We start from the raw sequence: 13,011 nt of genomic DNA, 5'->3' as shown, positions 1-13,011 counted from the left end.
ATGCAGCATGCATTTGAGTCCTGCACCCCGATCATTTCAATAACACTGACAACAACTGGGCCAACTTAAAGCCCTGTGGGGTCCCATTAGCACCTGGCCGTTGTGCAGATGGAACAAAGCCCTTTGGGCTCAGCCATCCGGTTACTGACCATAGTACATACTTATCTTTGTCAGAAGGACGTTGTGAGAAACAGTATCAAAGGTGTTGCTGGAAAATCAGTAGTAAGTGAGATTTTCAGCTGCTGCTAAGTTGGGGAAGACCACTCAAAAAGCCCTCTATACGCACCAACCCTTCTCCAGAGCTCTCTGGAAGGGCTGCCTCCGTTGTCTCCTGCTTTCTCCCGCGCTCCAGGACAGCGGCCTGCTAAAGCCAGACACCGCGCCTCGGCGCCCGCAGGAACACGCGCTCCGGCCGCAGGGCGGTGGGATGCCGCCCCCGCGCCGGCCGACCAATCAGACATGAAAACCTCAGCGCATCTTCTGTGATTGGGAACGAGACTTCGAGCTCGCCCAATGAGAAGACTGAGTCTACAGAGCGGAGGGGAACTCAGTACACGAAGCCGTGATTGGCTGTAGGGCGCGCTGGCGGGATGGCGGCCGTGGGAGCGGCGGCGGGGCTGGGGAGCGCTGACTTCTCGGACCTGCGGGAGATCAAGAAGCAGCTGCTGAGCGTGGCGGAGCGCAGCCGTGAGCGCGGCTTGCAGCACAGCGGGAAGTGGTGAGCGCCGCGGACCGGGCGGGCGCGCCCCGGTGGGCACCGTGCTAACGGCCATCTCTCCGCATAGGGCCTCCGAGCTGGCGTTCGCCCTGGAGCCGCTGCTGCTGAGTGAGCTGCCGCCGCCGCCTGCGCTCACGGAGGTAAGCATCGGGCGGAGCGGCTCGGCCGCCTGCCGCGCCGTTAGCGAGCGTCAGCGCGGGACGGGGCCGAGCCCGGCTGCGTTCGTCGGTGCGGGATGGCTGGGGCGTGCAGGGGGTTGTGCAGAGCTTCCCGTTGGCAGAGCCGCGACCTACTGTTCAGTCGTCCCCAAACCTGCTACGGAGAAGTGCGATAGCGGCATTCTTAACAGCTGCTGTGCAGGAGACGTTTCTGAGTGCTGGTCTCCTTACAGCGCTGTTAAGTTCCTTTTTGTTGTATATTTTTTCCGGGAAGGTGGACAGACCTGAGTGTGCTTCCCAGATGAAGCCGTTTTGCTGTGTCCTAAATGAGAAATTTGTAAGTTAAATTTGAAATCACACCACGTAGCATTTATCTTAGCTAAGGGTTTTTAGGTAAGGTTTAAAAGTTACTGCGGTCTAAATTATTTTCTGTCAGTAAAGTTGTGCTCTTTAGGACACAGGAAAAGTGAGTTGTGTCGTAATCAACACCGCCATAGACATACTGTAGGGCTTGTAGGTGTAATACTCCTTAAGTTATTGCAGTGTAACATGTCATAAATGCATTTCACAAAAACGTTTGAGGTCCATCTAGTCCCACTCTCCTTATTCCAGCAGGACAACTCACAGCAGGTTGCTCAGGACCATGTCTGGGTATTCTTTGAGGTTCTCCAGGGGGGGAGACACCAGAAGCCCTGGTGACAGTGCTTTGTCACCCACACAGTATGAAAGTGCTCCCTGATGTTTACAGAGACTGCCTTGTTTCAGTTTGTACCTGTTTCCTCTCGTCCTGTCACTGGACTGCACTTAGAAGGGCTTTGCTCATTCCTCTTTGTAGCTTTCCTTCATGTATCTATGTACATTGATGAGATCCCCCCCGCACCTTCCCTCCCGCAACTTCCCTCTGAACCAGTCACAACTCTCCAAATTTTCTCATATTTGAAATGCTTTAGTCTTTTCATTTTCATGGTCCTTTGCTGAACTCTCTCCTGTATGTCTGTCATTTCTGTACTGATGAGCTCAGAAGTGGACACAATATTCCAGATGTGGCCTCGCCAGTGCTGAGTGGTGGGGGGAGGATTACCTACCCTGACCTGCTGACAATGTTTTACATAGTTCAGCCCAGGATACCCTTGTCCTTCCTTGTGGCAAGCTGGCTTGTGTACAATTTGGTATCCCCCAAGACTCCCAGGTTCTTTTCTGTCAATAAATTGTTCAATGCATAGATACCACGGAAATGTTTGTGTTTAAATGAGCAGGTTAATATTGTTGGATATGAAATTCTTGAGTACTTTTCTTATTTGTTATCATTTTACTTGAACAGCTAATTCTTGCCTTCTGGCGACTTGCCACAGTTTATCTTTTGGAACCTGTTTATTTCAAATGTTTCCAGCCTGTCAGAATCCTTGTTCTCCCATGAGTTCCAATGGTATGAAGGAGTGGAGAGAGCTTTCTGACGGTACTCAACTCAAATGTGAACAAAAAGCCAGTTTTGTGCTTGCATTTTTGTGCAGTTTTTTCTCATAACTTTCCAGGCAGCTTCATTGATATGCTTGTAAATGGTAAGTGGGTGATTTTCCTACCTGATGTCAGAATTTCTAAGGTATTTAACTCTTCTTTGTTCTTGCAGGAGGATGCTCGTGATCTGGATGCCTACACATTAGCCAAATCTTACTTTGATCTAAAGGAATATGACAGAGCTGCATATTTCTTACGGGGCTGCAAGAGTCAGAAAGCTTACTTCTTGTATATGTACTCTAGATATCTGGTAAGATAGAAGAACTTGCCTTTAAGCACTGAATTCCTTGGCTTTGCTTCCTTTCCGCATGTAGAATGTACCATGCCTTATATATGCTGTTGTAGAATAATTTTGATTTTCCTCTGTTCTCCACAGTCAGGGGAAAAGAAGAAGGATGATGAGACAGTGGATAGTTTGGGTAAGGCTCTACGGTCAAGGAACGTGAGATGATATGATGAAACTTCCAATAACACATGTTCATGTAAATCATTTTGGTTTTATGACTTTTCCATTGATGTTTGAGTAATAGTGGGCTGTAACATAATTTGCTTTCGTTTTCTCTCAGTTGATTGGCTTAATATAGTTCACAGAGTTTCTTTTCTTACTTATTCTATTAAACTGCTAGTCATTGGACTAGGAGATTTTATTTTTGTAATAGAAGAATAGTCACGGACTCGGAAGCTTTCTGGTCGTGTTGGTTATGATTCTGAATGTACCCTTGGCTTCACAGTTAACGTACTGAGACTCCTGAATGAAAGCTGGGTGTTTGACTTTCTTCACATGCAGGACCACTGGAAAAAGGGCAGGTGAAAAATGAAGCTTTACGAGAGCTTAGAGTTGAGCTCAGTAAGAAGCACAAAGCACAGGAGCTGGATGGATTTGGCCTTTATCTGTAAGTGTCTGCACGTGTTCTTAATGTATTTGTCTACACTGATGTGGACGTGCAGTTTTATGTGTGATTAATTTGCTTTACAGGTATGGTGTTGTGCTGCGAAAGCTGGACCTGTCTAAAGAAGCAATAGATGTATTTGTTGAAGCTACTCATGTCTTACCTTTGCACTGGGGAGCTTGGCTGGAACTTTGCAACTTGATTACAGATAAAGAGATGGTAAAACTTGGGAGATGTCAAGTGGTTATAACAAATTATAGAGTTTAGCCTGGTTCAGTTGTCAGAAGACTACTGTTGCCCACTGCTGTATTCTGTGAGACTCTCAGACAGGGCAACCCAGGATTGTAAATTATATTGTTAAAGCCACTTGTGACATGAATGAGTTCATCCTGAGGTTGGTTGTGGGTTTTTTGGTTTTTTTTTTTTTTTTTTTGTTTTTTTTTGTTTTGTTTTGTTTTGTTTTTTTGTGTGTGTTTGTAGTTTGTGTGTTGTTGGTTTTTTTTTGGGCGGGGGAGAGGGGGAGAAGAGCATTCTAGTTCTGCAGTTCCTACAAAGTTTTTTGTGAATTGAGGGTGTATGTTTAGAATCACTGTTTGCAGGTTTTTTTAATGACTGGAAATTTGTGCTTTTCCTGTCAGTTACACTCGTGCAAATCATTTGCAATGATATGGGAGCAGTGGGCACCACTGAACAAGATAAGCCTTTAATAAGTCAATTACTTTGTTACTTACCAAGTAAAGCACAGAAAGCTTGGATCTGTAATAGGAAACGACTTACAAGACCTGATGTTCATACTGTATGTGATTTGGGGAGATTACTTTGAATGTTCTCTGATGGGGTTCTGTGGCTTAGATGCCTATTAGTAATGGGAGTGTGTGTCTTGAATTTAGTCTTATCCTGAGAGAATCTAAGATACTCTGATACAGCTCCATGATGTGAAATGAAATGTGCTTCTGGGGATCATCACTGAGAAATTCATTTCAGAAGAGCAAAACTGATTCAGGCTAAAACACTAATGTAGATATTCCCTTGTCAAATACAAAATCTCTGTGAGATGAACTGTATCGAAGAATTGAACTTTCATGTAAAAGGTGATTTTTGTCTTTATGCATGGGGTTTATGAGACCACTCCTGTAATTCTTCAGTCAATTCTGGCTGATAGATATATTTTTGGAAAGTAAAGAGGGTGCAGAAGAGAACCTTACTGATCTTTTGAAGAACAGGAAATTAATTTTTGTGAGATTATTTAGATTATTCTCTACATGTAGCTTGTTACAAGGAAAAAAGAAGACAAAAAACCTCATGTGTGTAATAGTGATGGGAAGAAAATAGTCTTTTAAAGGAGTCTTGAATTTAATGTAAAAATTAAGCCAGTAGCTGAAGGAGAAAGCTGGTGCCATCATCTTTGAAAACAATCATTTCTTCACCAATTGACCAAATGAAAAATCATCAGTTTTTTTATTTCAAGTCACTGGAGTAGATTGGGAGTGACTAAATGGAATTATGTAGTCCATACTGTAATACCTCTTAGAATAGGCATCTCAATGCTCTTTTTCATTTTCCAGTGTTCTTAATTTGTAGATGTTTTTTAGCCTCCACTGTGGAAGAGCTCAATATTAATTTTTGGTCCTAATACTGTTCTTTCATAGCTGGTGTTATGGCCTAAGAAAGCGCTTACAGGAAAGTCTTCCACCTCAAGACTGTCTACTAGCTCATGGGAGGGAAGATAATGGATTCTTTGCCACAGGTGGCTCTTAGAATACTACTGATTGTCATCTCTTCCTCCTCTTCTTTGGTTCTTGCTAGTTGAAGTTCCTGTCCTTGCCAGATACATGGATGAAAGAGTTCTTTCTTGCACACATTTATACAGAGCTCCAGCTGATAGAGGAGGCTCTGCAGAAGTATCAGAGCCTCATTGATGCAGGATTTTCTAAAAGCACATATATCATCTCTCAAATTGCAGTTGCCTACCACAATATACGAGGTCAGTGATATTTACTAATAGGAGTAAGCCTTTTAATGCAAACTTAGCCGTTGTTGTTCTTGTTTTCACATCTTCTCTTCTTTCTTCAGATATTGACAAAGCTTTATCTATCTTTAATGAGCTAAGGAAACAAGATCCTTACAGAATAGAAAATATGGACACTTTCTCCAACTTGCTGTATGTCAGGGTAAGCACCCTTTCTGTTGTTTGTCCATGATGATACTATTTTCAGAGGTAAGTTAAACGCTGGCAAAGCAATTGCTGTTACCTAGTTTCTCTGAACATAAGCTCTCAGCTTCTGTTTGCATCCGTTTTGTGGAGTTGCAAAGCAGAAATGTGTGCATTGTCCACTGCCTAGGTCTTCTTTGTCTGAAACTGTAATATGATCCTTTACTCATCGCCTTCACTTCTTTGTTTCACTAGAGCATGAAGCCTGAGCTGAGCTACCTGGCTCACAATCTCTGTGAGATAGACAAGTATCGTGTTGAGACCTGTTGTGTAATTGGTGAGAGCCAACCCTTTTATGTGTTCTTATTGCGCCGTCTCCAGGCTTGGGAAGCAATTTTAGTAATAGCTGTGAAAATGATGACCCGGCAGAGCCATCAAAAACATTTGGTGGATGTGATTTCAGGCAGCCTAAAAAGTAGAGCAGATGGGAGTACCACCTTTCCCACATTCAGCTTTGAAAGAGCTGCTGTAATACTGTTAGAGCTGAAAGTAGTTTAAGAAAACATTATGAAGGCCCATGCAGCTGATAATTCCCTTTAGTCCTCAAACTCCAGCAGAAACAGTTGTGCATCAAGTCTGGGAAATAAATTTTTTTAGATCAGACCGTGAGTTTCTGAGCAGATGATGGGATCTTAACTGATAGATGCAGCTGGTAAAGGAGTTGGTGAGAACACTGGAGAAGATACAACTACTAGGACTCTTGAGGTTTCAGGCACATCTGCCTGTAATATATCCTGCTCAAATTACCTACTGCCTCTGTAGCAGAAATGCTAAGGCAGAGCGCAAAGCAGTGATTGAGTACCTGGTGGGAAAGCAGGGCCAACCCAGCGAGCTGAGGTGCATGCAGTGTACCTGAGTGACCAGAAGGGGTGGAGCAAGGATCCCAGACCTCATTTAAGGGTTGACAGTGGAGGTGAGGGTATTCCTTCCCAAAGCTAAGCAAATTTTATTCATTTTTGTGTCCATGGCTGCTGCATTTGGGTTTATCGTTGTTTGCTGCAGCCTGGGACTTTGCCACTCTGCTATTATTGCTGAACTTACCATAACATTATAGCATTATGTACCTCCTAACTTAGGTTATACCTATTCCATCTGTTTTTTGTTTTTTTTTTCTTCTGCAATTGTTTTCTATTTATTTAAATATTGTGACTTTTTGCTTTAGGAAATTATTATAGCTTACGTAGCCAGCATGAAAAAGCAGCACTGTATTTCCAGAGAGCCTTGAAACTGAATCCTCGTTATCTGGGAGCCTGGACGCTTATGGGACATGAATATATGGAAATGAAGAACACATCTGCAGCTATCCAAGCTTATAGGTATCAGTCATGCTGCACACAACATTATTTGCATATATTTGGGGTGAATTAAGGAAAAAAAATGGTACTTAGTCTTTTGCCCAACTCTGATCCTGACTGCTTTCTGACTACGTTGTTTTTTTCTCTTTGGCAGGCATGCAATAGAGGTGAACAAAAGGGATTACAGAGCCTGGTATGGTTTGGGGCAAACCTATGAAATCCTTAAAATGCCGTTTTACTGTCTCTATTATTACCGACGGGCCCACCAGCTCAGGTAGAGTGGGAAACGTAGCCATGTCAATGGGCATTCACTCATATAATCACTGAAGTTGAAAGAAACTGCTAACATCATCTAATCCAACCTCTCTCCTGATTTCAGCAAGGATAGATAACTCTATCATTTTGCATTTGCTGTGTGTATGACAGCTTCTGACCTCCACATCTTCCACAGGTTGTTATTTGTAAACATCTAGCTAGCAGGCGATTCCCCTGGTAGGCTGTCTTACCATCTGATGTCTGCTTGTTGAGGAATTTGCATACAGGAGCTATACAGGGGTAGAAAGAAGAGTATCAGCACTATTTGGTTTGCAGTGTTACTATTCCAAACTCTTAGTTATGCTAATTAGCTGTTAACATATCAAACTGTATGTCTGAGAGTATTGTCCAAATGCTTTTTGAATTGTCAGGCTTGGTGGTGTGAGCATTTTGCTTGGGAGCCTGTTCTGATGCCTGAGGTTAATAAGTGAAATTTTATGTAAGAGAAGATGGTGGACACTGCCAGATGCGGGTTTGCTTCCCCTCTTGTCTCCCCCCTGCAATATCAGCTGGCTGTCCATTAAACTACAGTTAGGAATTTTTTTTTTTTTTTTTACAGACCCAATGATTCTCGTATGCTGGTTGCTCTAGGAGAGTGCTATGAGAAACTCAATCAGTTGGTGGAAGCTAAGAAGGTAAGTGAGACACTTGTAGACACTAGGTGGAGTTGCAGTTAAATAGTGCGGCTTGTGCTACTGGGAATGTATATAGCATGTTAGGAGCTTACTGAAAACGTTTGTTGCAGTTAAAATGGGAAATTCTATAAATAGAGTAGCAGAGAGAATTGCGTGCAGCTGATACGTGACCTTTTGCTTTAAAGCCATGTAGTTTTCTGTTTCTGTCTTGCTCGCGTGCATCATGATGTAGAGTCATTTTTCTTGTGTGCTTGACTAACTCTTCTTCCTTGATAGTGCTATTGGAGGGCTTATGCTGTGGGAGATGTGGAGAAAATGGCATTGGTGAAACTAGCAAAGTGAGTATGTATTAGCACTGAATTGTCGATATTGTGTTAAATGCAACAAAAGCACTTTGATACCTAGTGATAAAATGGTAGATGGAAAACAAGTGCAGCTGCTGGTAGATAGTATTGCTTCTGGAGATGTGTAATAAATGTCACCTTTAGAAGGTCTGCAGAGACTACAAAGTGTTATCCAGCTTTAGCTTTAAGTTTCTGTCAGGGCAAATAGAGAAGAAACTGTGGGATGCATTACAAGGGACTTATAAATCATGGGATGATTTCAGTGCTGTCGGTGTTAGAGTGAAATTTAAACCAATCCATGGTGCTAATGCTTTATAAAATCATAGATGGATTATTTCATCCCCATCTCCTTTTCCTTCCGCCCTTTTTTTCTCCTGATATACGAATGTGACATTTAGCATAGGATCTAATGTGAAATAAATGTGAACAGTGATGTTAACACCAACTTTTGATTGGGAAAAAAATACATGCAAAGGGGGGGGAAAAAGTGAAGGGGAAGGAAATTGTTGCAAACCTCCACGCAATTCCAGCCCAGTCCACAACACCTTATCAGCACCCGGCACTCTGCACCCGGCACAGGGACACGAGAGACGCACTCCGTAGGGTGCAGCTCAAGCGCCAATTTAATGCTGCGCAACAGCTGCCTGTATACTGTGACACGCGACCGCCCCGTGAAGCCGTGACCCGTTCAGTGCCACCCAGGACCACCCCTGTAACCAACCTTACCCACTGTAACCACCTTAGCCCACGTACCACCCACACTGAGCACCGCCCACAGAAATGGGCAGGTAAAAGATGGAACTGCTGTATAAAGATTGTTTTGGAACATGGAGAAAGAACGAACTCTGGAAGAGTAGGATGGAAAAACTCTATTACAGACTTGGAATGTAACAGAACAGACAAAGGTTCCTGCTTTAATTGTATCCGCACTGCTTCTAGCAGGTGACACCTGACTGACTGCCTTCCTGATAATGTAGCTGTTCTCAGGCTGGATCATTTCTTTCTATGAGGACAGTACATGCATGTTTTGCAAATTCTTAAGGAAAAAAAAAAAAGTGGCTCTAGTTAAGGTCAGACTTCTCATAGGTTCTCATAGACCAGTGAAGTCTGACAAGGTGATCTTGTTCCAGTGGCTATTTCATATCATTTATTTATGTATTTTCCTAGGCTGCATGAACAGCTGAATGAATCTGAACAGGCTGCTCAGTGCTATATCAAATACATCCAGGATATCTATTCCTGTGGGGTAAGACTATCTCTTGGAGAGCAAAGGAAAAGTAAACATGATGTAGAACTACCTTGGAAAACACTCAGGCTGTTTTTACCCTCTTCACTGTAGGAGATAGTGGAGCATCTGGAGGTTAGCACTGCCTTCCGTTACCTTGCCCAGTACTACTTCAAGTGCAAGCTCTGGGATGAAGCCTCAGCTTGTGCTCAGAAATGCTGCTCATTCAATGATGTGAGTAGTTGCATGATTTCTGGGGTCTTGCTTGGGGAATAACTGACTTTAATCTTGGCTACCCTATGAGTAGACCAATTTTTCCCTGAATGAATGAGAGCTATCTGCTGCGTAGATGAACAATTTCATCCTGAATGTTTTTGTGATAGACTCAAGTCAGGGAATATGGCATAGATAAGTAAAACTGGATCAAGTCTCATTACTTTGGTGTTCACTAAATAAAAGAATTTGAGGCTGCAGATGGCAGCCTTAAGACTGCTGAAAATCTTGGTGGGGAGGTGGTTAAAAGTTTAGAATGCCCCATGCTGCAGTGGGGTTACTCACGTGGCTTCTTGTTGCCCGTCTTGTAAATGGAGAAAGTGGGGACAAAAAGCTTGAGTTTTGTAAGTGACTTCATATTCTGAGTTTTTCTGCAGCCTGTGAGTAGAAAATTCTGGACTTTTTAAAATTCCAACCTATGAGAGCCCCCAACAAAGGCTGCTGCGGGTTTTTGTGCCCGGTTCTTATCTGAGTTGTCTGGAACTCAAAAGAATTTGAATTTAGCTTATTTGAAGCTTCTCCAATCTACTTCTAAACGGAATATTTAGATGGCTGCAATGGTTGATGGTACCAGTGTCTGAAATACCCAAGTAATATGCAAATAAGGTGAAAAGAGGGAGGATTATTGTTAAAAAGTCTGACATACCTTAATGTTCTGAGGGCATTCTTAAATATCTTCCATAATGATGGCCTTATAGAGTGACAAATTACTAAAATTTAGACAGATTGTATATTGAATTTGACACAGAAACCACTCATCCATCAGTGCGCAGTTTTTGTTTTTTACAAATTGTTTTCAGACTAGAGAAGAAGGAAAGGCGCTGCTGCGGCAAATCTTACAGCTTCGCAACCAAGGAGAGACCTCCTCCACAGAGATTGCTACTCCCTTTTTCCTCCCGGCATCCTTGTCAGCCAATAGCACTCCCACACGTCGTGTCTCCCCGCTCAATCTGTCTTCTGTTACACCGTGAGCGATGCTGGTACCTCTCACCTGTGTGTTTAATGTGATGTTGTGGATGGGACTTGCAACCACCTAGAGTTTTCCATTGAAATTTTTATGTTCGGTGTTGCCTTCATGGGTAAGGAAGGAGGGTAAAGAGTGACTGGAGCCCACAGCTGAAGACGGGTTGCCCAAACAGGCAAACGTGCAGCCTGCTTGAAAGTGCCTACTCTTATATGTGAGAACGTGCTCTACTTTTCACCAAGTTATTGCGGTCGAGAGAGCAGACATGTTCCAATACATAGGTCTGCTAATAGATCATGGCAGGAGACTGACTTCATGAGTTTGTGTGCCTCTGGTCCTTCTCTGAACTTCTCTGGATAACCTTCTGTCTGCCTGGCTGCTTAAGAATTTTTGCCTGTCTTGAGTTACAGAGATGATGAAGCAGTATAAGACACATAAAGACAGTTTCCATGCCTATGTCAAAGGAGTGAAAAGTGTTAGGAATTTCAGACAACCACAAAGGACAGCTGTTTGTTAGAACCACAGGTAAAACAGCAGATATTTTGACTGAGTAGAAAGGCAGCCAGTAGGATAGCACAACTTCAAAAAAATAAAATGATTAAGTTACTGTCCTCGGACTCCTTCATAATGTAGCTTTCATGGGTGCTATAACAGATGACAGTAGAGGTAGATACAGCCATGTGGCAGTTACAGCAGCCTGTCCCATGCTGGGCTTAGTTGTGGTGCTGCTAGCTGCCCACTTGGGCTGGTGCATGCCAGGTGCAGGGCTGTGTTCACCCTGGCTGGGAGCTGGCAGGTGGGGGTCTGCATAGGGGCTGCCTTGTAATACCCGCAGGTGAGTCTGGTTCAGTTTCAGACCCTGCGAGAAGGTGCCAGCCTGGAGTGTTCCCAGGGGCTGCTCTCCACAGCCAGCATGGGAGAGGCCCTTCCTGCATGTCTTAGATCTTAAGTTCTGTGCCTTGGTTATATGTGAGTTATAACACTTTTTCACATTGTCTCTGTATTACTCTTAGTGGTCAGTGTCTCAGAAAATTCAACTCTCCTTTGCCAGCTTGTGAATCCTAACTACAAACAGCTCTTAATGTATGGGGAGTCAGTGACTGGGTAACTATGTTGTACTCTAGTGTCAGGAAGTTTTATTGGTCAAAGACTGACCTGGAATAAGCACTGCTGCCATTAAGCTGTCAGTGTGGAGCAAATACATGGATGGAGTATACGAGTTACCACATAATAAACCTACAGCAGAAGTAGACAGTAGCATAGAAGAGTACAAATCCAGAACTCATAGAATCACCAAGGTTGGAAAAGACCTAAAAGATCATCCAGTCCAACCGTTCACCTCTTACCAACAGCTCCCACTAAACCATGTCCCTGAACACAACATCCAGCCTTTCCTTGAACACTCCCAGGGTCGGTGACTCCACCACCTCCTTGTGCATCCATTGCAGTGCCTGACCACCCTTTCTGAAAAGTAATTCTTCCTCATGTCCAGCCTGAATCTCCCTTGTCGTAGCTTGAAACCATTTCCTCTGGTCCTATCACTAATGACGCGAGAGAAGAGGCCGACCCCCAGCTCACTACAACCTCCCTTCAGGAAGTTACAGAGAGCAATGAGGTCTCCCCTGAGCCTCCTCTTCTCCAGGCTGAACATTCCCAGCTCCTTCAGCCTCTCCCTCATATGACCTGTGTTCCAGACCCCTCACCAGCGTCGATCTGTTTCTTAAAATGGTTTGTTTCCTCTGTGTTGCAATGCTTAGCAAAAGCCAACACCGGGTAACAACAAAGAATAAAATGTGTATGTCTTCAGATTTTCTGTAAACAGAAGAGTTTGCTTTTGCAGAACAAACTCCTTACCTGAGGAAGTTCAGGTTTATCTCCCCTGTAAAGCAGTAGAAGAAAGACAGAATGGTGGATGTGTTCATGGGCTGGCACACCGCATCTCTGAGCGTTTAGAGATGAGGATGCTTCTGAGGAACCCAAGAGCAGGGTCTTTCGTGGCCGTGGCTCTCACTGGGCTTGGCTTACACCTAAGAAGTCTTAGTGCACTGCAGTTTATTTAGATCTACGGCTAGTTCCCACTGCGTCCGTGTGGGATTGAACTGGCACGTTAAAGGACGCCTTGCCGTAAAGGTCAGCGCCCTCCGGCCGGCTCTGCGGCCTTCTCGCTCCTTTCGGCAGGGCTTTCAGCTGGGGAGCCGTTCTGTGGAAAGGCGCTCCTTTCGCCCGCTGGGAGCGGCGCGTCGCGGCTCCGCCCTGACGGGCCTCTCCGCTGGGGCGGCCCGCGCCCTCGGGGGTCCCGGATTTCTCGCCCCGCCGCTGGCGCAGGGCGGCTGGGCTACGACGGGCGCTGCCACGGTTCCCCGACCTCGGCACCGCTACCAGCCGGCGGCCCCGCGCCCCCTCCGCCGCGGCGTTGCCATGGCTGCGGCGCTGCGGCGGCAGCGTCGGTGGGGCGGCGCCTGCCGCA

The 13,011-nt window shown here is 44.6% G+C and overlaps 1 protein-coding gene across 3 annotated transcripts; it reads left to right on the top strand.

Annotated features, from left to right (window-relative positions):
* The first annotated feature begins 584 nt into the window (after positions 1-584).
* Positions 585-11,155, top strand: CDC23 (cell division cycle 23). 3 transcript variants are annotated; one of them, XM_042826487.1, is made up of 16 exons: positions 585-715; positions 786-858; positions 2,504-2,641; positions 2,768-2,810; positions 3,179-3,284; positions 3,368-3,500; positions 5,088-5,265; positions 5,355-5,452; positions 5,689-5,770; positions 6,656-6,809; positions 6,943-7,062; positions 7,663-7,738; positions 8,015-8,076; positions 9,250-9,328; positions 9,422-9,541; positions 10,354-11,155. In XM_042826487.1, exons 1-16 carry the CDS (start codon positions 591-593, stop codon positions 10,549-10,551), a joined length of 1,785 nt encoding a protein of 594 aa, XP_042682421.1. In that variant the 5' UTR covers positions 585-590; the 3' UTR covers positions 10,552-11,155. The 3 variants fall into 3 exon arrangements, with proteins under 3 accessions (XP_042682421.1, XP_042682423.1, XP_042682420.1); XM_042826489.1 differs by having other exon boundaries at positions 585-718; positions 10,381-11,155; XM_042826486.1 differs by having other exon boundaries at positions 585-718.
* Positions 11,156-13,011: the final 1,856 nt, after the last annotated feature.

Source organism: Centrocercus urophasianus, unplaced genomic scaffold (genome assembly GCF_019232065.1).
Source record: "Centrocercus urophasianus isolate 14NV4802_14NV808 unplaced genomic scaffold, USGS_Curo_1.0 seq_26, whole genome shotgun sequence".
NCBI classification, from domain to species: Eukaryota; Metazoa; Chordata; class Aves; order Galliformes; family Phasianidae; genus Centrocercus; species Centrocercus urophasianus.
This window is presented reverse-complemented; position numbering and strand designations above follow the sequence as displayed.

Bases quoted from the DNA above. Each gene is read 5' to 3' on its own strand.
- CDC23 (XM_042826486.1), top strand. From the start codon at position 591: ATGGCGGCCGTGGGAGCGGCGGCGGGGCTGGGGAGCGCTGACTTCTCG. The intron at 2,811-3,178 runs GTAAGGCTCTAC...CTTCACATGCAG, and splicing joins TGAGACAGTGGATAGTTTGG to GACCACTGGAAAAAGGGCAG. The intron at 9,329-9,421 runs GTAAGACTATCT...TCTTCACTGTAG, and splicing joins AGGATATCTATTCCTGTGGG to GAGATAGTGGAGCATCTGGA.